The 26960-nt window shown below is 39.5% G+C and overlaps 1 protein-coding gene and 1 long non-coding RNA gene across 9 annotated transcripts in view; one reads left to right on the plus strand and one right to left on the minus strand.

Moving 5' to 3' along the window:
* The window catches only part of BCLAF3 (BCLAF1 and THRAP3 family member 3), a 73741-nt gene that overhangs the window by 11948 nt on the left and 34833 nt on the right, over nt 1-26960 (plus strand). For 7 of the 8 annotated variants that reach the window (XR_011618242.1, XM_011735308.2, XM_071088694.1 and 4 more), the window contains 5 exons: nt 9790-9864; nt 13331-13900; nt 14274-14936; nt 24486-24661; nt 26164-26278. Coding sequence is in view for 7 of the 8 variants with exons in the window: in XM_011735308.2 (XP_011733610.1) it covers nt 9824-9864; nt 13331-13900; nt 14274-14936; nt 24486-24661; nt 26164-26278 (1565 nt within the window). In the remaining variant the exon portion in view is untranslated. The remainder of the gene's footprint in view (nt 1-9789; nt 9865-13330; nt 13901-14273; nt 14937-24485; nt 24662-26163; nt 26279-26960) is intronic. The other variant, XM_011735310.3, reaches the window with a different exon arrangement.
* Nucleotides 189-26687, minus strand: LOC105478202 (uncharacterized). The gene is made up of 3 exons (XR_985208.2): nt 26531-26687; nt 25862-25908; nt 189-2657 (listed from the first exon to the last, which is right to left on the minus strand). It is a non-coding gene; the product is annotated as an uncharacterized lncRNA (long non-coding RNA).

Consider the following 26960-nt stretch of genomic DNA (forward strand, 5'->3'; position numbering starts at 1 on the left):
TTTTTTGGGATAGTTGAGTCTTTTTCTCCCATTTTTTTTCTTGAGTCCCAGCTTTTATTCTTTCATTTTTCCATTTTTTGTTTGTTTTTCATTTATTTTTTTCTTAGTTTGTGAATTTCTGATTCAAGGTAGGTTTTTTAATATCCTCCAATGCTTTTGAATATATTTAATTCTATTTGTAGTACAGGCATACCTCAGAGATACTGCGGGTTTGGTTCCAGACCACCACAATAAAGCGAATATTGTAATAAAGTGAGTCACACAATTTTTTGTTTCCTGGTGCACATAAAAGTTATGTTTATGCTATACTGTAGTTTGTTAAATGTGCAATAGCATTATGTCTAAAACAATACGCACCTTAATTTAAAAATACATTATTGCTAAAAATAAAATTGCTGATGGTCCTCTAAGCCTTCAGTGGTGCATCATCTTTCTGCTGATGAAGGGTCTTGCCTTAGTGTTATGGGCTCATGACCGATCAGGGGTTGGTTGTTGAAGGTTGGGGTAGCTAGGGCAATTTTTGGAGGGGGAGCAGAGTCTTGCTGTGTCACCCAAGCTGGAGTGCAGTGGCACAATTGTGGCTCACTGGAACCTCCATCTCCTGGAGGTTCAAGTGATTCTCCTGCCTCAGCCTTCCAAGTAGCTGGGACTACGGGTGTGTGCCACCACACTCAGCTAATTTTTATATTTTTAGTAGAGATGGGTTTTCACCATGTTAGCCAGGCTGGTCTCGAACTCCTGGCCACAACTGAATTGCCCGCGTTGGCCTCCCAAAGGGCTGGGATTACAGGCATGAGCTACCACGCCCAGCCTAGGGCAATTTCTTAAAATAAGACAACAATAAGGTTTGTTGCATCAATCAACTCTTCCTTTTACAAAAGATTTCTCTGGCTGGATGCTTTGGCTCACCCCTATAATCCCAGCACTTTGGGAGGCTAAGGCAGGAGTATCTCTTGAGGCCAGGAGATCAAGACCAGCCTGGGCAACAAAGTGAAACCCCATCTCTGAAAAAAATAAGACAAAAAAATTAAATAAGAGATTTCTCTGTAGCATAGATGCTGTTTGATAGCATTTTACTCACAGTAGAACTTCCATCAAAATTAAAGTAAACCGGTCAAATCCTGCTACTGCTTTATCAACTAAACATATGTAATATTCTAAATCCTTTTTTGTAATTTCAACAGTGTTCATAGCATCTTCACCAGGAGGAGATTCCAATCAAGAAACCACTTTCTTTGCTTATCTATAAGAAGCAACTCTGCATACATCCAAGTTTGATCATGAGACTGCAGCAATTTAGTCACATCTTCAGGCTTTACTTTCTATTCTAGCTCTCTTGGTGTTTCTACCACATCTGCATTGACTTCCTCCACTGAAGTCTTGAACCCCTCAAAATCATCCATGAGAGCTGGAATCAACTTCTTCCAAACCCCTGTTAATATTGATATTTTGACTTCCTCCCATGAGTCATGAATGTTCTTAATGGCATCTAGAATGGTGAATCCTTTCCAGAAGGTTTTAAATTGACTTTCCCCAGATCCATCAGAGGAATCACTATCGATGGCAGCTATAGTCTTACAAAACATATTTCTGAAATAACAAGACTTGAAAGTCAAAATTACTCCTTGATCTATGGGCTACAGAATGAATGCTGTGTTAGCAGGCACAAAAACAGCATTAATCTCCTTGTATATCTCCGTCAGAGCTCTTGGTGACCAGGTGCATTGTTAATGAGCAGTAATATTTTGAAAGGAATCTTTTTTTTTTTCCTGAGCAGTAGGTCTCAACAGTGGACTTAAAATATTCAGTAAACCATGCTCTAAACAGAGGTTCTGTCACTCAGGCTTTGTTGTCCCATTTATGGAGCACAGGCAGAGTTAGTGTAATTCTTAAGGGCCCCAGGATTTTTAGAATGGTTAGTGAACATTGGCTTCAACTGGAAGTCACAGCTGCATTAGCCCATAACAAGAGAGTCAGCCTGTCCTTTAAAGCTTTGAGGCCAGGCATTTACCTCTCTAACTGTGAAAGTCCCATCTTCTTTCAAGAGAAGGCTGTTTTATCTACACTGAAAACCTATTGTTTAACGTAACCACCTTTGTCAATGATCTTCTGGATAACTTGCTGCAGCTTCTCCATCAGCACTTGCTGCCTCACTTTGCCCTTTTATGTTATGGCGATAGCTTCTTTCCTTAAACCTCACAAGCTAACCTCTGCTGATTTCCACCTTTGCTTCTGCAGCTTCCTTACCTCTCTCAGCCTTCACAGAATTGAATGGAGTTAGAGTCTTGCTCTGGATTGGGCTTTGGCTTAAGGGAACGTTGTGGCTGGTTTGAGCTTCTATCCGTACCACTCAAACTTTCTCCGTATCAGCAATAAGGCTGTTTCACTTTCTTATACATGTATTCACTTAAGTAACACATTTAATTTCCTTCAAGAACTTCTGCTTTGCATCCACAACTTGGCTGTTTGGCCCAAGAAGCCTAGTTTTTGGCCTCTCCCAGTTTTTGATGAGCCTTCCTCACTAAGCTTAATCATTTGTAGCTTTTGATTTAACTTGAGATGTGTGACTCTTCCTTTCACTTGAACATTTAGAGGCCATTGTAGGATTATTAATTGACCTCATTTCAATATTAGTGTGTCTCAGGAAGTAGGGAGGCCTGAGGAAAGGGAGAGAGAAGGAAGAATGTCCCATCAGAACACACACTACATTTATTGATTATATTCACCATCTTATAAGGGCATGGTTCATGGTGCCCCCAATTATAATAGTAATATCAAAGATCACAGATCACCGTAACAGATATAATAGTAAGGAAGAAGTTTAAAATATTTTGATAATTCCCAAAATGTGACATGACATAGAGACAAGAAGTAAACACGTGAGGTTGGAAAAATGGCACTGATAGACTTGCTCAATGCAGGGTTGCCACAAACCCTGCATTGTAAAAAACCCTGCATTTGTAAAAATGCAGTATCTGTGAAGCGCAGTAAGGCAGAGCACAACAAAATGAGGTGTACCTCTACAGACTTACTGTTTCCTTTTGCTTCATGGTTTTTTGGGGAGAAAATGTTCTCAGGTGGGAAATTCTGTTTTCTGGCCGGGCACAGTGGCTTTTGCCGGTAATCCCAGCACTTTGGGAGGCTGAGGCAGGTGGATCACCTGAGTTCAGGAGTTGGAGACCAGCCTGGCCAACATGGTGAAACCTTATCTCTACTAAAAATACAAAAATTAGTCAGGAATGGTGGCACGTGCCTGTAATCCCAGCTACTTGGGAGGCTGAGGCAGGAGAATCGCTGGAACCCAAGAGGCAGAGGTTGCAGTGAGCCGAGATCGCGCCACTGTACTCTAGCCTGGGTCACAGAGCAAGACTCCATCAGAAAGAAAGAGAGAGAGAGAGGAAGGAATTCTGTTTTCCCACTCTTGTCAACACATGGGTGCCATCAGACTTTTAAATTTTTGCAAATCTCATGAGTATGAAATAATATCTCATTATTTTCATGTTATTTCCTGGATTCTTAGTGGTGTGGAGTATCTTTTCATGTGTTTATTGGACATTTGTATTTCCTCTTTGTTGAAAACTGGAAGGATGGAGCTGCCATTTACTGAGATGGGACAGACTGTAAGAGGAGAAAATGTTGGAGGGAGATCAGGAGTTTGCTCAAGGACATGTTTACAGAATCCAGTGGGCTGTTGGATATGCAAGACTGGAGTGCATGGGATGGGTGTGAGCTGGAGATATAAATTTGAGGTTGTTAGTTTATAGAGGGTATTTAAAGGCATGAGACTGAATGAGAGTACAGACACAAGTCCAAAGACCAAAGTCACTATTTAGAGGAAGACAGGGTTCACTCTTAAGGGTCAGGGTGATGATGGGGAAGATGGGGAAAAATTGGCAAAAGAGACAAAAGGAATTGTTATAGAGGTAGGAGGAAAACCAAAAAAGTGTAGTATTCTGGAATCCAAGTGAAGAAAATGTTTCCAGGAGGAAGGTGTGTGAAATGCCCCTGGCAGCCATGTGTGGTGGTTCACACCTGTAATCCCAACGCTTTGAAAGGTCAAGGCAGGAGGATCTCTTGAGCCTAAGAGTTTGAGACCACCCTGGCAACATATTGAGACCCATCTCTACAAAAAATTTTAAAAATTAGCTGGGCATGGGCTGGGCGCAGTGGCTCAGGTCTGTAATCCCAGCACTTTGGGAGTCTGAGGCGGGCAGATCATTTAAGGCCAGAAGTTCAAGACCAGCCTGGCCAACATGGTGAAACCCTGTCTCTACTAAAAGTACAAAGATTAGCCAGGCGTGGTGGTGCACACCTGTAGTCCCATTTACTTGGGAGGCTGAGGCACAAGAATCGCTTGAACCCAGGAGGTGGAGGTTGCAGTGAGCTGAGATCGCAGCACTGCTCTCCAGCCTGGGTGACAGAGTGAGACTCCATCTCAAAAAAAGAAAAGAAAAAAAAAAGAAAAAAGAACCATATTGTAAATATTTTAGACTTTGTGGGTCACATACAGTCTCTGTCCCCCCCCCTCCTCCTCCTCCTCCTCCTCCTCCCCTTTAAAATGTAAAAAGCATTCTCAGCTCAGGCTGTATGTTTAAACCTCCTCTCTTATCTATCAAGCAGCTGAACTAGTACTTGTCATTACCAGCTGATGCCCACTAAGCAATTGCAAACAAAGTTAACTTTAAAAAATAGCTTTATAATTTACTGGTTTAAAGTGTGCATTTCAGTGGTTTTTAGTATGCTTGCAGAGTCATGCAACCATCTCCATAATATCTGATCTAATTTTAGAATATTTTCCTCACCCCAAAGCTAATGTTTTTACAGCTTTGAGGTATAATTTATATGCAATAAAATTCACCATCTTTGAATGAATAGTTTGAATTTTTTTTTTTTTTTTTTGAGGCGGAGTCTCGCTCTGTCACTCAGGCTGGAGTCCAGTGGTGCGATCTCAGCTCACTGCAACCTCCGCCCCCCAGGTTCAAGCGATTCTCCTGCCTCAACCTCCTGAGTAGCTGGGACTACAGGCGCGTGCCACCATGCCCCGCTACTTTTTGTATTTTTAGTAGAGACGGGTTTTCACCATTTTAGCCAGGATGATCTCCATCTCCTGACTTCGTGATCCGCCTGTCTCAGCCTCCCAAAGTGCTGGGATTACAGGCATGAATGAGCCACTGTGCCTGGCCCATTTGAATTTTAATAAAGCTAATTTAAATATTGGGCAAAGGAAAATGTTCTTAGTAATACTTCTTTTATCACATGCAATAAATCTCACTTGTAAATATTTTCTCCTAAGTGATCTCCACTTTAACTTTAAAACCAGTGGTTCTGTAGCTCCTGGACCAGCAGCACCGACATCACCTGGGAACCTGCTAGAGTGGGGCCCACCCCAGGGGCAGGGCCCAGCAATCTGTATTTTAACCAGCCTTCCAGGTGATTCTAATTCACACTAAAGTTTGAGAACTACTCCAATATATATTCCTGCATGGAATTGCTGGGCTGTGGGATATGGGCATGTTCGACTTTATTGGGTATTTCCAAACTACAGGTGACACTTGAACAACACGGGCTTGAACTGTGTGGGTCCACTCATATGTGGAGTTTTTCCCAAAGAAACGTGTATAGAAAATACGGCATTTGAGATATGCGAAAGCTGCCTGTGCAGAGGGACTTGGATATGCACGGATTTTGGCATATGTGGGGATTCTGGAAGCAATCCCCTGAGTATACCAAGGGGCAACGGTATTTTCAAACTGGTTATACTGTACCGTGTACAGTTCACCTAGCAGTAACTGAGAGTTCCCATTTTCACACATCTTTGCCAACATTTTCGAATATGCAACTTAAAAAACATTTTTGGCCTATCTGATGAGTGATCATAGCCCTTTGGCATATCAAATGGCTATGATCTTAATTTGTGTTTTCCCAGTTGCTAATTAAGTTGAACATCTCATATGTTCATAGGTCATTTGAGTTTTGTGTTCTGTGATAATGGAGTCTTTTGCCTATTGAAATAAATACAATTATGTAAATAAATACAACGTGTTGAAATAATTGCAAAATAAACCCAGAATTCCCAAGGAGAAAGAAGCCCAGAGGGAAAAAAAAGAAAGTCCAGGAAAGAGTCCTAGGGGATGTGATAGTTACACAGTCAGGAGAAATAGGGGTTTGTCAAGCTGACTGAGGGAAGGCCATACATGTGCTGGACCAGCACGGCCTGATCAGGGAAAGCGAGTAGTGTGGTGTAGGGGACTAGTAGGGTGTGTGGAGGAAAAGACATACATAAGGCTGGGAAAAAGGTAGGAAGCAACTAGATGTATTTATCTTACATTCATTTAATCTTTTTTGTTGAGCATTTGGGTTATTAGTTTTTGTGGGCTTTTTTTCTTTACTATTATAAATAAAACTGATACAAACATCTTAGTATACACAGCTGATTTTTTTCTTTTGAATTATTTTTTAAAACAAGTTTAAACTGAAATTACTATATTAAAGGAAAGGAGGTATGATTAGTTTCATAGTTTCTTACATGTTTCAAGATTACTCTCCATTAGTCATTAGGGAAATGCAAATCAAAACCACAATGAGATACCACTTCGTACCCACTAGGTTGGCTATAGTCAAAAATATAGTAAGTGTTGGTGAGGATATAGAAAAATTAGAACCCTCATACACTGCTGGTGGGAATGTAAAATGGTGCAGCTACTTTGGAAAAGTTTGGCAGATCCTCAAAAAGTTAAACATAGAGTTACCAAGTGACCCAGTAATTCCACTCCTAGGTATATACCCAAGGAAATGAAAACATATGTCCACACAACAACTTGTACACAAATGTTCATAAGAGCATTATTTATAATAGCTGAAAGGTAGAAACAACCCAAATATGCATGGAGAGGTGAATGAATGAACAAAATGTGATGTACCCATACAGTGAAATGTCTATTATTCTACCATAAAAAGGGATGACGTACTGATACATGCTACAACACAGGTGAATCTTGAAAACATGCTAAGTGAAAGAAGCCAGTCACAAAAAAACCACATACTGTTTGATTCCATTTATATGAAATGATTCGAATAAGCAGATCCATAGAAACGGGCTAAGCAGGGGAGGGGAAAAGTGGGGAGTCACAGCTAACAGGGTCTCTTTTGGGAGGGTGAAAATGTTCTACAACTAGACAGTGATAATGGTTGTATATCACTGTGAATATACTAAAAAACATTGAATTGTACACTTTAAATGGGTAAACTGTATGGCGTGTGAATTCAACATCAATAAATATGTTTTGTTTTTAAAAAAGAAAAAAAGATTATGCTCCAGAAAAATTTTCCTTTCTCATTATCATCAGCAATATTTTTGTTACCCCCCCCAAAAAAAATTACCACCTTTGGGTTTATTATTTTCGTTAAATTTAACAGGTATGAACTGATACCCAGAGTTTATTTAAATTATAACTTCCCTATTGAATGTAATCTCTATCAGAGCAGGAAGTTTTGCCTGTTTTTGTTCACTGCTGTAGCCCTAGAACAGTGTCTGGCAAATAATTGGTACACAGCAAAATTTGTTAAATGATTACTTTTTTTTTTTTTTTTTTGAGACAGAATCTTGCTCTGTCTCCCAGGCTGGAGTGCAGTGGTATGATCTCGGCTCACTGCAAGCACTGCCTCCCAGGTTCACGCCATCCTCCTGCCTCAGCCTCCCGAGTAGCTGGGACTACAGGTGCCCACCACCACGCCTGGCTAATTTTTTGTATTTTTAGTAGAAACGGGGTTTCACTGTGTTAGCCAGGATGGTCTCGATCTCCTGACCTGGTGATCCACCCACATCAGCCTCCCAAAGTGCTGAGATTACAGGCGTGAGCCACCAGGCCAGGCCAAGTGAATACATTTTGATACTTTTAGTTACTAAGTAAACATTTTTTTCCTTTAGTGTTTTAATTTCGTAATACTTTGTGAGCTAATTGTTCTTAGCCTCAAAATCTTTTTCGAAAGAGGCTGTGTATAACTAAATGAATTGAATTGATTGTACTTCCTCTGATGAGTGATCTAGTTCAAGTTCTCTGACTTCATATGCTTTTACTTTCTTCTGAAATTCAGGATAACAGTAGTTTGCAAACCATTGAGTATGAGGACCGCCTTCTAAACTGATGTCTACGTAATAATTGTACTTTTTGTATCTGTGGGTGGAAAAACTGCATAGTGACAAGAAGTCTTTATATTTTAGTTTCACCATAGTATCTTCAGAAATTTGCAAAATCGAGGTGCATAATACATGAGACATATACTTGTTTATTCGGTAGTCTGTACATGGTAGCTATATGATAATTCATGAGCCCATGGCAGTCGTTTTAGAAGCCACCAGGGGATTGGGACCACTAAGTTAGGAACTACTTAATATTGGTATCAGAACTGAGGACTACTGAGTTATAAATAATAGCTAGTATAGGAGATTATACCTACTTATGTATTTTTAAAAATCAGTTTCTGAAGCTATCAGTTTCTTTTAAAGACTGGAGAATATTTGAAAAACCAAGTTTAGAAGTGCCTTTTAAAATTTACTTATTTAACATTATTTGTTTTAGCAAAAAACCAGAAGCAAACTAAGTGTCTAATAATGTTCAGTTACATTTTGGGTATATTTGTCTGGTGGAAAGTTAGGCAGCAGTTGAATATTCGAAATTGTAATTCTGACCGGCTGTGGTAGCTCACGCCTGTAATCCCGGCACTTTGGGAGGCCAAGGTCGGAGGATTGCTTGAGCTCAGGAGATCCAGACCAAGCTGGGCAACATGGCAAAACCCTGTGTCTACCAAAAATACAAAAATTAGCCAGGTGTGGTTGTGCATACTTGTCGTCCCAGCTACTTGGGAGGTCAAGCATCGCTGGAGCCTGGGAAGTCGAGGCTGCAGTGAACTGTGATTGCACCACTGCACTCTAGCCTGGGTGAAAGAGCAAAACCCTGTCTCAAAAAAAAAAAAAAAAAAAAAAAATTAAAAAAAGAAATTGTAATTCTTAGAATCCAACAATTTAAAAAGCAGTGTATACCACCATGTATTCCTAAACATTTTAACTGTGATTATATGAAGTGTTTCTGTACATGGTGAAAGACAGGAAAGTAGTAGTGCTTGTATTCAGATAGAGGAATTCTGGGTAATTTTTCCTCTTTTTGGAATACTTATTTAGCAGTTGCTGTGTGCCAGATACCAATAAGCTCTTTTTATGATTTAATTTAGGGGTCATTAAACTACAATGCATTTGACTTGCTGGGCCTATTTTTGTATGACCCACTTGAGCTAAATAGTTTTTGTACTTTTATTTTTTTAATTAATTTTGACCAATATAGTGCCTTTAACCTAGTATATTTAAAATATTTCAACATGTAGTTAATATTAGAAATACATTAATAAAACATTTTACATTTTTTATATGAAATCTTTGAAATTTGATGTGGATTTTATACTTACGGCACATCTCAATGTTGTCTAGTCACATTTTTACATTTTTAAAGAGTTGCTTTAAAAAAAAGAAGAAACAGATGTGACAGAGACCTTATATGGCCTGCAAAGCCTGAAATAGTTACTATTCAGCACTTTGCAGACAAGGTTTACTGATCCCTGATTTAATTCATTTTATCCTGACAACATTCCAGTAAGAAGGGGTGCTATTATTATTTCCATGTTATAGATGAGGAAACTGAGGCACAAAGGGTTTAAGTAAATTGGCAGCATTCGCTGTGTTTTAGATCAAATTGTAGGCTCTTTCTACAAACTTGCTAATCCTGTGTTTCTTTGCAGTGTAAAAAGTGGATAGTGGCTCACGTGTCAAAGGATGGCACGGTCACGATCTAGATCCCCCAGGTGGAAACACAGGTGAGCAGCTCTTAGCAGAGTAATCTTGGATTTGGGATGTGCTGTGACTTTCAATTTCACCAGTACTAGTAAACACTTAATAAGCTCATGAGACCTGGTTATTCACAATAGGTACTTTATCATAGTAGAGGTTGTATTTCTACATTCTAGTAGCTGACAGCTTTGTTTAATCATAGAAGGTAGCTAGAGTTAATCCATAATGAAAAGCAAAGCAGTGGCCACAGCAGGAGAGAGTGAGAAACATCTTTGAGAGTATTACATTTTTTGAATTAGTGAGTAGTTTAGAACTCCTCAGTATGGATTTCATTTTATTTTTTCATAATTAATATGTTTAAAGAAATTTCGAGGTAGAAAATTGGGAGTTTCCTTTTGAATAGTTTGATTATAGTCCATTTCTCCTCTTTCCAGCTTGGTAGTATCAAAAGTATGTATCATTAGATTGGAGCAATTTAACCAGTCTTTATTGTACACCTGCTACAGGCAGGTTCTTGGTCTACAAAAGCAAATATGCCATCTTCTGTGGCTTCAGCAAGCACGTGGTTGGGCTTTGAGATTGACACCATGGCCAATTATGATACAGTGGGGAAAGTGCTGTGCTACTTATTGGGACAAAGGATTCTGGATTTTCAGGGAGGAAATAATTGTGTTTTTGTGGAGGGAAATGGTACTAAGAAAGTCTTCAAAGAAGAGATGAAAACAATTTTATCTGGGCATTTCAGGATGTGTAGAACTTCTAAAGGCAGAAAGAGTGAAGAGAAGTATTCTAGTTAAGGGGGAGAGCAGGAGCAAAGGCACCAAGCTGTAAATGTGACTAGTATTTTCTGAGACTTAAAAAGGACCATCATTTCACACAAAAAAGACAGACCAAGACTTTTCATGTTACGATAACTTGCCCATTTTGCTTATGCGTTTCGGTTATGCAGTAACTAATCAATCATTTTGTCAACAGTTTTCATTTTGTAATTCACAGGAGCAACTTGTAATGGCAAGGAATTTGAGAAAGAAAAGGGAATGTAAAGAAGTGAATGATTTTAAAAGGGTATCACAGAAGTCTTTTTGTTTTGTTGTTTTTTTTTTTTTTTTTTTGAGATGGAGTCTCGCTCAGTCACCCAGGCTGGAGTGCAGTGGCGCGATCTCGGCTCACTGCAAGCTCCGCCTCCGAGGTTCACACCATTCTCCTGCCTCAGCCTCCTGAGTAGCTGGAACTACAGGCACCCGCCACTGCACCCAGCTAATTTTTTGTATTTTTAGTAGAGACGGGGTTTCACTGTGTTAGCCAGGATGGTCTCGATCTCCTGTCCTAGTGATCCACCTGCTTCGGCCTCCCAAAGTGCTGGGATTACAGGTGTGAGCCACCGCTCCTGGCCCACAGAGGTCTTTTCTTGATAAGACAAAAGCCGCTGGTGAGGGGCACAAGAGACCCTGCCAAGCTCAGTGCCTGATTTCCAGGTTCCATCTCAGGTTTCTTTGTTAAGAACTATAAAGGATCTGATATTTTACCCTACTTGCGAACTAACACATTATTAGCCTGCCACAGGGCACTCTTGGGTCAGAGATAAAGGCCTTTATTACTCAGAGTACAGCAAGCAGCTTGAGCTTCATGTTCCTGTCATTCCCCTCACCCTCTGGGTCCCATGAGGGCTGGCACCGCAGAGCCACTGACTGGGTGCATGCTATGAGGCAGCGAGCTTTCCATACAGGTGGTGCGGTTACAGTACAACTGAGGAACATGAGTCCCTTATCAGGGGCTGCAAATAATGGACAGCAAACACATCAACCCTTTTCCCTGAGGGAGACCCTATCTCTATCTTGCAACACTGCCTTAGAACAAAGGCTGCCAGTGCCTCTGCTCAAAAGGCGCTCACAAGGTGTGCAGAACTCGAGACTGTGGAGAATTGTCTCCCAATAGACTCCTTGAGTCTTTTTTGTTCCTTTAGGAAAACCAAAAGCAATAGCAACTATTCCAGCAACCTTCTTCAGAAGAAAGGGACACTATGCAATAAAACATATAAAATATCATATCAAACCAATATTGAATGTGAAGTAAGGATTAAAAGTAAGTTATTGGGAATTCCATCCAGACTGGAAGACCTTTGACTCTGGCTGCCATCTTTTCTCCTTGGCTATGAAAGAGATGAAATCTTCCAGAAGTCCTCAGAGGCTCCAGTTGCTTCCTCCTGTGATGAGGTATAGCCAGCTGGATGGCAGAGTTTCTGCTTTAGCTACATAGCACTTGCCGGTATGTCTAGCTTGGTGACTCCAGAGGGCAATATTGCCAAGTTCAGTATATACATGAGGAAGGTAGATCTACCTCCTTTATTGTAGGGAGGGCACAGACTTATCATTGAAAGGAAAGGGATTCACTCATGGTTGCACCAACTCCATGGCCGCTTCTAAGAGAGAGCCATAACAGAAGCTGCAAGGATCGCTTCCTCATTGATTAGAAGACATTAAACCCTCAGGGAGGAGATGGAGAAATTGGGCAGGTCAGATGGGGGGAAAGGTCCCCAGGTACAAAATGGAACTGTATTGTGTCCCAGATAGTGGCACACCTCTCTTTACGTCTAGGCAACCCAAATTGGTTTCCCTGAATACAGAAGCCTCAATGTTGGCAATGCTGAGGTATGGAGAAGGTAGTTCCAGAAAGAATGTGCTGTCCCTGGAGAGCATTATAGCTGCTTTAAAGTATAACTTCACCAAAGTTACAAGCTCTGTTCGAACAGCACATCTTTCCGTAGATATGCAAAGGAACAGATCTGGGAACAAAAAGCAACTTACCTATGTTAGAGGTATTTCTGGAGGAATTAAGCATGAGATTCAAGTCTTAAGAGCCTCTTGTTCCCCCTTCTCCCCCGGTTGAGTACATATGTTTTGCTCCTTGATACAGCCTTAGTGGAGAAAGTAGACAATCAACTGGAGAAGCTCTGGGCCTGGCTTGGTTCTGAGTTTGAATTGTAGCATCATTAAATCTTAGACTCTAATTTATTGTCAGAGGTGATGTTCAGTTTGCTGGAGGCCCTCCTACACATTGATTTGTGTGAGTCTTGCCTTCCTGCTTGTTTCTTACCTGGCCTTTGAGCAGGATGTAAGCTTTTGCTGACTGGCCCTTTGAAGTCACTGCATCTTCTTTTGCCAGAACTTTGCTGTCAGCAGTCTTCTAAAATGGATCCTGCTGTGTACCTAAGCTGGCCCTCCTCCAATGGGAAAGGTGTGCTCAGCTCATTTGGATCAGCACATGGAATACCTTAGTTCAGATGGAAAGAGTATGCTTGTTGATTGGGCAGTACTATAGTCAGACCCCCAAATGTACAATTTAGAATGCAGATGTAGCAAATTGATGAATTTAGTTTGAGTGGAAGAAGCTGAAGGATCCTAGGAAAAGCAACTGTTTTCGGTAGGTCATATTAAGACACACTTAGTTGATTATCTTTAAATGGATTACACTTTTCTGTGTTTGTTTACATAGGTCTTTATCGCCAGTACCTAGAAATGCTGAACACTACAAGCAAAGACATTCTCACGGGCATTATGGCTGTGAATATAGGAAGGATCCAAAAAGACCCGTCGCTTGGAGAATGGACAGTGAGAAACATGGACAGAGTAAACCAAGGATTCCCTCTCGTGGAAATATATATTACCAGTCTTATGAACATAGATCACCTTCCCCTAACATAAGAAACTCTTTAGAAAATGTTTATATGTATAAGCCTCACCGAGGATATTCGCCTGGAAGAGGGGACAGTAACAGGAGAGCTCAGTATATGCCCAAATACTCAGAGGGTATACCCTACAAAGAGCATGAGAGGAATTCTTATCCCCAGAAAGTGCAAGGAGGGTATAGTCCTGATGACCACAGAGTTAGAGGAAGTGGAAAAGGAGGGAAACCACCTCAGAGGTCAATAGCAGATTCTTTTAGATTTGAAGGAAAATGGCATGAAGATGAGTTGAGGCACCAGAGGATACAAGAAGAAAAATACTCCCAGTCAACTAGAAGAGGCTCTGAAGACTTTGAGACAAGGAGCTCATTTCAGAAGAGGTATAGGAAAACATTAAACCTGGGTAATTTGGTATAATGCCTCAAGTGAAAAGGTCTGTTTACTTTATGGTTGAAGATAACCACCTTGAAAAGCTTTTGTCTAAAAAGACAAAAAGCATTGTAATTTAGTTATGGTGTACTGGTAGTAGTGAAGTATTTCTTTTTACAGTAAATCATGTTGATGGCTAGAATACTTTTAAAAGATGGTATTTTCCTCTTTAACTGCCTTATGCCTCTAGAATTGGCTTAAGGGATTATAGATTAGCTTGCCACTGCATTCTGCATTTAAAGCCATGCTGCCCAACATTCTACACATATAAATTCTCCCTTTCTTCTCTCTATTGCAAGTGTAAACTGCTTTATGTCAACACAGGTATCCTGAGGATCGTGATTTCAGAAAATATGGACACACATCAAAAAGACCTAAAGACGTGGAGAGGTATGAAAGCAGAGAGCCTGCCAGGAATCCAAAGTGGAAGCCCGAGCATTCCCTCCCACCTTACCAAGAGGACACAGACCAGTGGAACCTTGGGCCCCAGACTTATCGACATGCTGAGAGGGAACACCCAGAGACCAGTTCAGCAACCAAAGTATCCTATGACTATCGTCACAAACGTCCTAAGCTCTCGGATGGGGACCAGGACTTTTCTGATGGGAGAACTCAGAAGTACTGTAAGGAAGAAGATAGAAAATACAGTTTTCAAAAAGGCCCTGTAAATAGAGAGTTAGATTGTTTTAATACTGGAAGAGGGAGAGAGACTCAAGATGGACAAGTCAAAGAACCTTTTAAACCGTCTAAGAAAGACAGCATTGCCTGTACTTATCCAAATAAAAATGATGTTGATTTGAGGTCTAGTAATGACAAACGGAAGGAAAAAATAAAGAAAGAAGGGGATTGCAGAAAAGAGAGCAATTCTTCCAGTAACCAACTTGATAAAAGTCAAAAACTTTCTGATGTGAAACCCTCGCCTATCAATCTTAGGAAGAAATCACTTACAGTTAAAGTAGATGTGAAGAAAACAGTAAATACATTCAGGTATTATCTTTGTTTTTTCTTTATGATATTTGATAATGTTTCTACAATCTTTATTTGCAGCTTCCAAAATGGAATTAATAGTGTGTTTAGAGTCCAGCGAGTGGGAGGGATTGCCAAGAATTTTCCCCCAAAAAAGCCCTGTAGTGAGGCTGTTTCCTGTGATTAGTTACATGGGAGCGATTTCGTGTCTCCTTGTTTCCACGTCCTATCTCCAGATGCTTCTTGGATGTGGGGCATTCTGTGGAGTTTTTCCTCTTTACAAATTCACTTGTTTTTATGCTGCCAGGTTTTCCTTATCCAAGGATTAGCTGGGTAGAGTTCAAGAAAACCTAGTCCTTGCTCAGTTTCTCAGAGCCTGTGCTTTCTGTTGCCTGAGATTCAGAGAATTTTTTGAGCTGAAAAGGGACCTTAGCAGGACCTAGTTTTATACAGGAGGAAAGCGCGGCCCTGAGAGATGAAGTGACTTGTCTAAGTCAGAGTGGCTTGGGCTCAAATCCACGTGTTCCCTTATGACTCAATGAGGCAGGTGACTTAATGTGGTTTTTGCTGCCATCTCAAAATGACTGGGGCTCAACCAACTAGATTCTCCCAGGTAGAGGAAATTACACCATAATCTGAGAAGATGCCTATTTATAAGACATTTACTTTAGCCCTTAATGATTCTTTAAAAAAATAGACTATTGTTGTTATAGGTTACATTCTCTTAAAGCAGACTCACGTGCTTTGTTCCTCGACAAATATTACTTCCATTTAATGTATATAATAAGGCACTGCAGTTGGCCTAAAACTAAACGGCTAAAACTGTTCATGACCTTAATACACTACGAGTATGTGAATGAAAAGGGGTGGGCCATGTTGATTTGGTATGTTTATATTCATGCTTGACTCATTTGTTTTTGAACCAAAAATGAGAGAAAACAAAATCCAAAGGGTTTGGGGGAGATAAACCCACAAGTCCTTTTTTGTAAAACAAAATATTTTTTGTTCCTTTTTCTTTTCTCTCCTTTTCTTTTGAGACAGGGTCTTGCTGTGTTGCCCAGGCTGGAGTGCAGTGGCACGATCACAGCTCACTGCAACCTCAAACTCCTGGGCTCAGATGATCCTCCTGCCTCTCCTGTGTTGGCCTCCTGAGTATCTAGGACTATAGGTGCATGCCACCATGCCCAGCTAATTTTTTTCTTTTTTTGTAGAGACGGAATCTTGCTATGTTGCCCAGGCTGGTCTCAAACTCCTGGCCTCAAACGATCCTCTCACCTCGGCCTCCCAGAGCACTGGCATTACCAGCCTGAGCCACTGTACCTGGCCTCTGTTCCTTTTCTTAAATTTAGACATGGCAACACCCCACCTCATAGTTCTTTTGCATTCATTGCACTTGTAGAAAATATTTTTAAATATACGTATGTGCATTTATATATGTGCTCAGAAAGCATTTATAAGTATGATTATATTACAGAAAGTTCAAGAAATAAAGGGGGAGAATCATCCATAATTCTACTACTCTACAACAATTTTATTTGCATTTTAGTCTAGTTATTTTTCTATGTATATTTATACATGACTGCTGTGGTATATTAATAATTTTGTATCTTTTTACATATGTCTTAAATAATTTTGTGCTATTATATCTCCTACTAGTTCTTCATCTTAAAAGCACAAAAGCTTCTGTAAGTACCAAGTTTAATAATGTTACCTTAACGGCTGGGCACAGTAGCTCATGCCTGTAATCAGAGCACTTTGGGAAGCTGAGGTCGGAGGATCGCTTGAGCTTAGGAGTTTGAGGCTGCAGTGAGCCATCATCGTGCCATTGCACCCCAGCCTGGGCAATAGAGTGAGACTCTGTCTCAAAAAAAAAAAAGAAAAAAAAAGGGAGGGGAGCTTGGATTATTGGATTACATTCTGATGGCTATGAGATATACATATATAACATATAGCATACACACTTTTCTTTCTTTCTTTTTTTCTTTTCGAGACAGGGTCATGCTCTGTTACCCAGGCTGGAGTGCAGTGGTGTGATCATGGCTCACTGCAGCCTTGAACTCCTGGGCTCAAGTAATTCTCCTGCATCAGCCTCCTGAGTAGCTGGGACTACAGGCATGCACCACCACACCCAGCTAATAAAAAATATTTTGTAGAGATAGAAATCTTGCTACGTTGCCCAGGCTGGTCTCAATCTCATGGCCTCATGCAATCATCCCTCCTTGGCCTCCCAAAACACTGGGATTACAGGCATGAGCCACCGTACCCAGCCTTAAGCTTTTTTTCTATCCAACGTTCTATTTTGAAAATGTTCAAACATACAGAAAAGCTGAAAGAATTCTACAGTGAACGCCCATATACTCACCACCTAAAGTCTACAATTAACAGTTTACTTTCATAATTACAAATGTATCTATTCATCCATTGTTCCACCTTATTTTTTGGATATTTTTCAAAGTAAGTTGCAAATGTCAGGACACTCCCATTTAGATACCTTATAAATTTTTGTTTACAGTTCCTCTTTTTTCTTTTGAGGTAAAATTATATACAATGAAATGCATAAAAATTTTTAACTTTTTAATAAAAGTAATGATGTGGCCAGGTGCAATGGCTCACACCTGTAATCCCAGCATTTGTGGGAGGCTAGGGCAGGCTGATTGCTTGAGCTCAGCAGTTCGAGACCAGCCTAGGCAACATGATGAAACCCCACTTCTACAAAAAAATACAAAAATTAGCTGGGTGTGGTGACATGTGCCTGTAGTCCCAGCTTCTTGGGAGGCTGGGATGGGAGGATTGGCTTGAGCCCGGGAGATCGAGACTGCAGTGAGCCATGTTTGTGCCACTGCACTCCAGCCTGGGTGACAAAGCAAGACCCGTCTCAAAAATTAAAACTAAAAAAATAAAAGTAATGATACCCCCATGTTTAATAATGAAGTGTGTTGTAGTGAAAAGAGAATTTAAAAATTGTAACACTTTTAAAGAATGCTAGAAATACCAGTTTTGAAGAGTTTTATTTTAATAGACCTCATTAGAGATACTGAACAGTTAATTTTATAATTTGATATGAGAAATGGAAGCTTGATGTTTATCATGTGTCACAAAAATGAGCTTAAAATGGAGGCTGCTGCATCTTTTATTTTGAATTTATAAACTATGATTTTGTGAAATCTCATAATCTGTCACTGGGGTCTGGCAGCATACCAGGGCCATTTGAATACCTGCCCAGGGCCTGCAGGATGGCTTGTGTAATAACCTCCACTGCACATCCTCTCTGTTCAAAGACCTGAAAAATAAATAACTGAGCAAATATATGCATCTTTTCAGTATGATAAAGCGTCATAGTCAACAAAATCTTTATTTCCTGGTGAATGGGTTATGGATGAATTTTGTGGTTTGGATTTAATTGTATGTGGACTGATCCATAAAACAAAGATAATGCCCTCAGTAGAATTATGTTTTCATCTATTAATATAAATTAGATTTTTCTTTTCTAGAAAAGAGTAAAATAATCAGAGTGCAGAGAGAACTTTATTTATTGGTTAACATCTAGAGAGTTCATCTGCTTTTTTTTGGAAATGCTAAAATGGCTAGTTTTGTGCATTTGTTTACTTAGCTTTGGTTGAGAATTGATATTTGTTATTCCAGTTATCAGTATGGTTGAAAACAAAAGGTTATCACTCTGTGAGTTTTTTAGATTCTAGTTTGTATCTAGAACAGCAGTAGGTAAACACTTGCTTGAATGTTCACCGCATAGTTAATACTTCCGTTAAGAAAGACTGTATTCTAATTATCCACTCTGTCAGAAACTTCATTATCAGAAATTACATCTGAGTCATAATTATATGTTTCAGAATGTAAGTTAGGGAATCAGTATGAAAATTTCTACTAAGGTTGTTACATATGCAAAACATTAACTGTTGTATATATGCATCTGAAAGTTTTGGGGCAGACAAATGCAGGTGTTAGTTTAATGTTGGGCTGAGTGGGTGAGGGATTGACCCTTGGCTAGGCCAGGAAGGAAGAGGAGGAGGGAGAGGGAGGAGGGAGGAGGTGGTACTAATATCTGGAGCAGAATAAACTGCTGCTGATGGATCAGAGGCTTCTTTGATCGCCTGGGAAGCTGATACGAGACACCTGGGACATGGGGACGGTTGTCCATCAGCATTTATGGCTATCAGAGTTGATGGTGGACTAAGTACATTGGCCACATTTGCGTCTAATCCTTTATTTCCCACTGAAGAGACACAGAGCCTCTCTACCCCTATCAGCTCTTTTCCCGCTTTGAAAGGGGAGGAGGTGGGTGATGGGCCCCAGAGGACATTGGAACCCTGACACTGAGGAAACGGGTGTCATGCAGGCAGGGAACAATGTGAAAAGTCATAACTGAGATTGAAGGAAGGGAACCTACTCACATAAGTTTACCTATGATGGACACTGTTCCGCTGGAGGTAAAATAAGCTGCAGGTGGGGATATATTTTATACCCAGACCTGCCACCTTGCTGTTATGTAGCATAAAAAATTAAAGTTCTCCCCTACTTTAATTTCTCATGCGCATTTTAAAATCAAAAATTAATTGAGATAACGTTCCCTTTTGTTCCTATTTTTGACCCTAGCTTCTCTTGGTGTCTCTTAGGAGGCCTTGTATAGGGATTCTGTTGGCAGTTAGAGTGCATAGGTTTTTGTCTTCCTGTGGACCACTGATCAGCTTTGTGACATTGGGCAGGTCACTTGGCTATAACCTTTTGGGCCCAAATTAGCCTGCAGTTCCTCCTGGCTCTGTGAGTCTGCTTGGATTGGCCATGTGTTGGTGACCATTGAAGCTGAGTCGACAGACACATGGAGGATCATCATGTTCATCTCTGAACTTTATATTTGAGATTTTATATTAAAAATATTAAATTTAAATTGGTCTAAGTTAAGCAAAAAATAAAAATAAAAAAAGCCAAGAAAGTTAAAAAAACAAAATTAAATTGGCCTCAATTAAAATGTTGAAGTCTGGCTGGGCATGGTGGCCCATGCCTGTAATCCCAGCACTTTGGGAGGCCGAGGCAGGCAGATCCCTTGAGCTCAGGAGTTTGAGACTAGCCTGGGCAACGTAGTAAAACTCCGTCTCTACAAAAAATACAAAAATTAGCCAGGTGTAGTGGTGCACACTTATAGTCCCAACTAATCAGGAGGCCCAAGTGGGAGATTGGCTTGAGGAGGCAGAGGTTGCAGTGAGCCGAGATTGTGCCACTGCCCTCCAGCCTGGGTGACAGAGCCAGACCCTGTCTCAAAAATAAAATAAAAATAAAATGTTGACGTCCTCTCTCTCTCTCTCTCTCTCTCTCTCTCTCTCTCTCTCACTCAGTCTTGCTCTGTCACCCAAGCTGGAGTGCAGTGCTGTGATCACGGCTCACTACAGCCTTGATGTCCTAGGCTCTAGCAATCCTCCCACCTCAGCCTCTCGAGTAGCTGGGACTATAGGCACACATCAACATGCCTGGCTAATTTTTTTTTTTTTAATTTTTAGTCGAGATGAGGTCTTGCTATGTTACCCAGGCTGGTCTTGAACTCCTGAGCTCAAGCAATCCTCCTGCCTTGGCCTCCGAAACTGTAGCCTCTCGAGTAGCTGGGATTACAGGCGTGAGCCACTGCACTTGACCTTATCATCTCTTTAGCTGAAACACTCATTTCAAATTGACCAAGTCATTTTTGATTCATTATTTATTCATTCAGTGGGTATTTTTTGAGGACCTACCCTGTGTGAGACAGTCTGTTAGGGTGCCCTGGGACTAGAGAGCTGCATACGATTAGGTTTCTCCTTTGGTTTATTGGAGTGCATGTGTGACTCAGCAGAAGATGGGTGGTACCAAGCTGGGAAATTGAAGAGAGGCATCATGTAGTTGACATGTGAGCTAGGCTTCAAAGGCTGGTGTATTTCAGACACATGGAGATGAGGCAAAAGAAATTTTATATTTACAGGTTAACAATGGCAGTAAAACATACACAGGAACTTTGACCTGTGTGGTTTTGAGCAGTGAAAAGGAATAGAGGGAAAGGAGACTGAAAGGTAAGAATGCTGCAACTGCCAGCCGGATTTGACATTATCAGCTGATAGGAGAGGGCCGGCAGCCCAGTTCTGGCTGCCAGAGGGTTGTCGTCTATGAGGTAGACTGAATGCATGCTGGGGCTGGGGAGGCCCACTAGAGGACTTTTGTGCAAAAAGTATTGAGATGCGGAATGAGGGGAGGAGTAATCTCCCTGAACCTTTTCCCTCAACTCCACAATTTCTAAATTTGTTCTTAGGAAGACAGGAGCAAATTATATACAGTCATGCATTGCTCAACGATGGGGATACGTTCTGAGAAATGTCTTGTTAGGCGGTTTTGCCACTTTCTGAAGATCATAGAGTGTATTTACACAAACCTAGATGATGTAACCTACTACACACCTAGGCTGTATGGTAGAGCCTATTGCTTCTAGGCTACAAACCTGCACAGCATGTTACTGTACTGAATACTGTAGGCAACTGTAACACATCAGTAACTATTCGTGTATCTAAACATATCTAAACCTAGAAAAGGTAGACTAGAAATACAGTACCACCATCATTTAAGTGGTCATTAATGGAAACGTCGTTATGCTGCATGTGACTGTAATTGGGAAAGTGCTTTATATGAACTGTAGGATGCTGTATGAAGTGTTAGTTATTAGTTGGAAGAAGACAGAAAGGAAAACTTTATATGTGTCATATGGATTTTGATATATATGAGAAGCTTCCAGAGGGCAGGGGAATCTGTTGGTTTTGGCTGCTGTTGGGTTTTTTGTTGCCGTTTGGCCATGCAGTTTGTTTCTTTGATGAGTCCTAAGTGTGTACAACAGGAAATTAAGGTTTAATGTAGCTTTTTATGTTTTCTTGGTTATTACCCACAACGCTCAGAGAACATCAGTGGAAATATCCTTAAACAGAAAAATAAACAGGGAAAGCGCAGTCGAGGGAGCAAAGGATCTTGGAAGATTTAATGAAACTAGTACCAGAAATAGTATTAGAATAGAGATTTTTGGCTGTATTTTAATTTTTTAAATTGTCTAAAATGCATCTCAAATGAGAACATTTGATCTTTTTAGCTTAACTACTTGCTTTGCGGATATTTCCTGAAATTATTAACTTGTTAATCAATCCATACCATAGGAAATAGTAAAAAGTAAAATGTGAACCAAAAGATGATTACATTTACAAATATAAATATTTAGAACATTTTGCATTCTCATATCTAACGAGGGTTTTTCTTGTACCAAAAGTATCATAATTATTTTTAAAAGACTAAAATTTGGAGGTTTTACTGTGTTAATGTATATTTTCTAGAAAATGATAATTTTAATTTTTTCTTAAATATCTTGTAGTAGAGGAACTCTAGGATAAATTTTAATGGATAACAAGTTTAAACACTAAGATTTCAGGAATTAAATATATAATAGCTTCATAGTTAAAAGTATATAACTCCTGTGGATTGAGGATTGAGCATGGAGTGGGGACAAGAGTTTCAGCAGTAATTTGTAAGCAATTTTAAGTAAATGTTAATAATTACCCATTGGAAAACTGAACATCTTTAGTAGCTTATTTCCTTTTGGTATAAACTGAGGCTGCCAGAAAAAAACCTTATCAACTGATTTCCTCTGGTGTATGGACCATTTGTATAGTTCTATTTAAATATACTAGTTTCCTCCTATAAAATGTTTTTAAAGGCTATTTTTTTTTTTTTTTTTGGTATGGCACAGGAATTTTGTAACTTTAAACCCCCTTAAACAGAGAGCATTTGTAATTCTTTGTTAGTGGAGGTCGTTACGGGGTGTTCTAACATTTGCCAGCAAATGTCTCTTAGCTAGTTATCACATACACAGTGGGAAGCTTGGAGCAAATTAGGAGGAAAGAAGGGAAACGCGCCTTCTTTCTAATGAAAGTCCTTCTAATGAATCAACGAAACCACAGCAGTGCGGTCAACCTGCTGCATGGTTCCATTTCTGTGTTTCTGCCTTGGCACGGAGTTGTCCCTGGCAATGCTGGTCTGAGAGCAGGGAGCACGGAAAGTCAGATGGAAGCATTTCCTCTGATAAGTTATAAATAGACACTCAAAACCATTTTTATTAGAGGAGCTACAATTTTTAGTTAAAGAATATCTGTAAGCCCCTTATAACCCTGCAGCAGTTTAGATATATGGCTGTTACAGGACTTAAATAAATAAATACATATGTGCATGCATGCACTCGTACCCCCAGACACATCTGTCGGTCTGCTTTCTGCTATATGATGAGCTATTCCAGTGGTGCTCTGTTATTTAAAACATACTTCAGGGCTCTCTTTCGGATTTATCTTCTGAGCCTGTAATGTAGCCATTAACCCCAGCAGTTGCAAATGTCAGTTCTTTGGACAATGAACTTGATTTTTGAGAGGAGCCAAAAGCAATTTAGAGTTAAGTACAGGGAAATAAGATAGGTACAAGCTGATTAGTGCCATTTTGGGTCCAAAATGAGATATAATTATAAAATAATGAGAAAATTTCTTCATTGATGCATAAAGTACCTCCAGACAAAGAATTTCTGAGTAGTTTTAAGCAAGCACAGCATTCTTGGAATAAGGTATAGTTTTTCATTACAACAGTTGGAAGACGTGTTCATTTGAATGCTTAATCTCTAGGATGTGAGACAAAGCAACCAAGACGTCCATTGTCTCAGGGTCGTGGCACCTTCCCCATAGGGCTATTGTAAAGATGAAATGAGATAATGTTGGTAAGCTCTAAGCCCCCATGTTTGGCACGTGATAAGCCCTCAGTAATAGTTAGCTCTGTATCATAACCATTAGTTTGTAAAAGTACTTAGAGGTCAGGAGAGCTCTTAACAAAAGTTATAAGATTCAGAAGGCATTAAAGTGGTAAGATAGCCGGGGTTATATAATAAATGGTAGTATTTCTTTATGGGTACATTGAGGGTGAACACTGTAACTGGTGTTAATGACCATAACTTTGCCTAACAGCTAAGACTATTTTCTGAGAATTTAGTGAGACTTTGTAATTAAGTTAACCTCTTAACAGAATTTTATTTCAAAATACAATTCTAAGCTTCTTATTACTGATATAAAGATATAAGGATTTTTATTAAGTTAGAGAGGTTCTTATGTTTGATATCGGCTTTTTAAAGTGTGGTAGTATTTCAAGATAAAATAATTTTGCTGGACTAACAATATTTTGGCCATTTGGAAGTAGAAAATAATCTAATCAATTACATTTTGCATAGTAAGTGTCTTTAATACCTTGTGTTTTTGAAGTAAAAATTGTTTCACTTAGAATTTGAAGGATTTTATTATTCAAGTGGCAAATATTTAATGACCTCTGATTTGAAAGAACTCAGAGCCATGTATCTGTAGTTAATTTCTCCTACTTGTTATTGTACATGTTTTATGGCATGGAATTTAGTGCCTTAATTATAAGAAAAGATACACATCTTTTTAATTTTGTAGCTATCTTAATTTTTGATAAATTCTTTTCTCCACAAAATAGCTTCAAATTTAGTTAAACATTTGCGAATTATTCTAGGGTTGCTTCTAGCTATTCCACAGAGAGACAGATGTCACATGATTTGGTTGCTGTTGGCAGGAAAAGTGAGAACTTTCATCCAGTGTTTGAACATCTTGACTCAACTCAGAATACTGAAAACAAACCTACAGGAGAATTTGCTCAGGAAATCATAACAATAATCCATCAAGTTAAAGGTTGGTATATTTTGCACATACATTAGGGATAACACAAAAGTAATGTAGTAACGTTTCACGAGATACAGGTAAACACCTGCAGTATAGTTTAATAGTAATTAATACTTCATTGTAAGCTAGACTGTGAATTAGGAAATCTTTTGAAGAGAGTATCAGGCATTCATTTGAGCCTAGTTCTTTATATGTAGTTCCAATAACCTTGTGCTTCAAGTGTTAGTAGATTGGAAATTGCAAGTTAGAAAGGGAGAGGCTGGCTGCTGCCAAAGACAAGGCATACTGAGAGCAGTAAGAAACAATAACTGGGAACCTAACAGGGAGGAAAAAGCAACAAAAACAGATAGGAAACTCAAGAAATCAGGAAGCCTAGGTCATTTTATGATTCTTAAACCCCCCTGAGGGCATTCCTAGGACTTTGTATCTTAAGGATGATGCTGAGTGATCAATGAAACTTCTAGTTTGCTTTGGCATTCTTTATGTCTGAGAGTTGCGTAATAAATAAATACTTTTAATGGTTTGCATTAAATTGTTTTGTTTTTGCTCCTGGCGAGTTTCCATTAATTGGAAAATTCAGTGATATAGAACAACTTTCCCCAGTGATGCTACACAAATAAGGCAATTGTAGGTATTACAAGCTGGAGGCCTTCGAGAATTTAAAATTTTTTATTTTGTACTTCTACTAGACAATTGCATTAATCTTTCTTACCTTCATAAAACATATTTTGAAAATGAGGTTTTTTTTTCTCTGCGTCCCTCAAACTGAGGCATGTATTTACTTTAAAGCACATAGTTTGTCTGAAACAGTTCATCCTCTCAGCTCCAGTCCCTCTCACCCAAAGGAAATGTGATTCTTGGCAGAAATGGAGCTGATTTGCAGAAAAATCCAGGAGATTGTCCCAGAACAGGAACAGTAAATTAGGGAAGAGGATTGCTTAAGTAGCATTCTGATGGGCCAAGTGTATTCTCTTTCTCTGTATCCTATTAAAAGTGTGTAGCGTAGCTGATTTCTAAATGTTTTCATGCACTTTAATGTGAATTAAAGTAAAGTGGCATTAGAAGGCCTTCTGTGATATGCAGACATAACAGTTAGTATTTGTTTGAAATTGTTTTGATGTTTCAGGCTTGTTTTTGAAGTTACTTTTTATTTTCATTCAACTGTGAAGCTCTGTGCCATCTTTACTTTCCAGATATAGTAAGTCTTACCTTGGAGAAGAAAGGTCCTTGCTTTGAAAGAGCCATTGTCTTTTCCCCTGGACAAGTAAGCAGGCATGTCAGATAGAAAGAAAATTCTTTGATTAATAAATCAGGCATTTTTACTCTTGTTTGGGCTTGGGAAGGCACGTGAGAGCTACAAATTAGTCCGCGAAATAAATTTGGGTCGCACATATTTTTAAGAGAAAACACGTTGAATTTTAAAAAATAATCCCTTCTTTCTGTGCTTATATGTAATCTTTTAAGTGAAATCAGCTTAACATTGAGATAAAACTGTTTGTTTCCCTTTTCAGCAAATTATTTTCCATCACCTGGTATTACTTTACATGAGCGTTTCTCAACAATGCAGGATACACACAAGGCAGATGTAAATGAAATTACATTGAATTCAGATCCAGAAATACACAGGTAATGATTGATTACCATATTATACCCATTTAACTAATGGGGATAAACCTCAGAAAAGATTTGGGAAGGTGCTGCTTTCTGAACCTGCTCCCCTGGGCTTGCTGTAGACTCTAGGATTCCATTTCCTTCACAAAAATAATAGGATAATCCAAGCATTATCTGGCCACTGCACTTTGATGGAATGAATAGGATGCACTGAAAACATTGACTAGCATTGTTTAAATGTGTAGGACTTTGAAAATATTTACATACCTAACTTCACTTCTGCTGTCAATAGTAATTGCTGCCTGAGGTCCTCAGTAGAAGAATGAAAGACAGTTGTTAAGCCATTGAAATCATAGGTTGCTTCATGTGATCACAAATAGGTGTTCTGAGGGCAGCCAGATGAAACCATGTGTCTTCTGCTGGCACTTGTTGGAGCAGGTGGTGTACCCTGTCTTGTGAGCTGATTTGAATACATGTGAGAATGCGGTATATCACCAGAGCAAAGGTTGAGATTACACAGACTACTGATTTGAGAACCACTAAAGCTTCCCTGTAATATGATTCATAGGATATGAATATCCTGGGAGACTGCCATATAGGTGAAAAACTATCTGGTAGCAAGTTTCTTTTGCTTTCTCCAAAACATACTAGCTTTATTTCAAATTCTATTCTGTAATAGTAGAACCAAGGTATCAGT

This window comes from Macaca nemestrina, chromosome X (genome assembly GCF_043159975.1).
Source record: "Macaca nemestrina isolate mMacNem1 chromosome X, mMacNem.hap1, whole genome shotgun sequence".
In the NCBI taxonomy this organism is placed as follows: domain Eukaryota; kingdom Metazoa; phylum Chordata; class Mammalia; order Primates; family Cercopithecidae; genus Macaca; species Macaca nemestrina.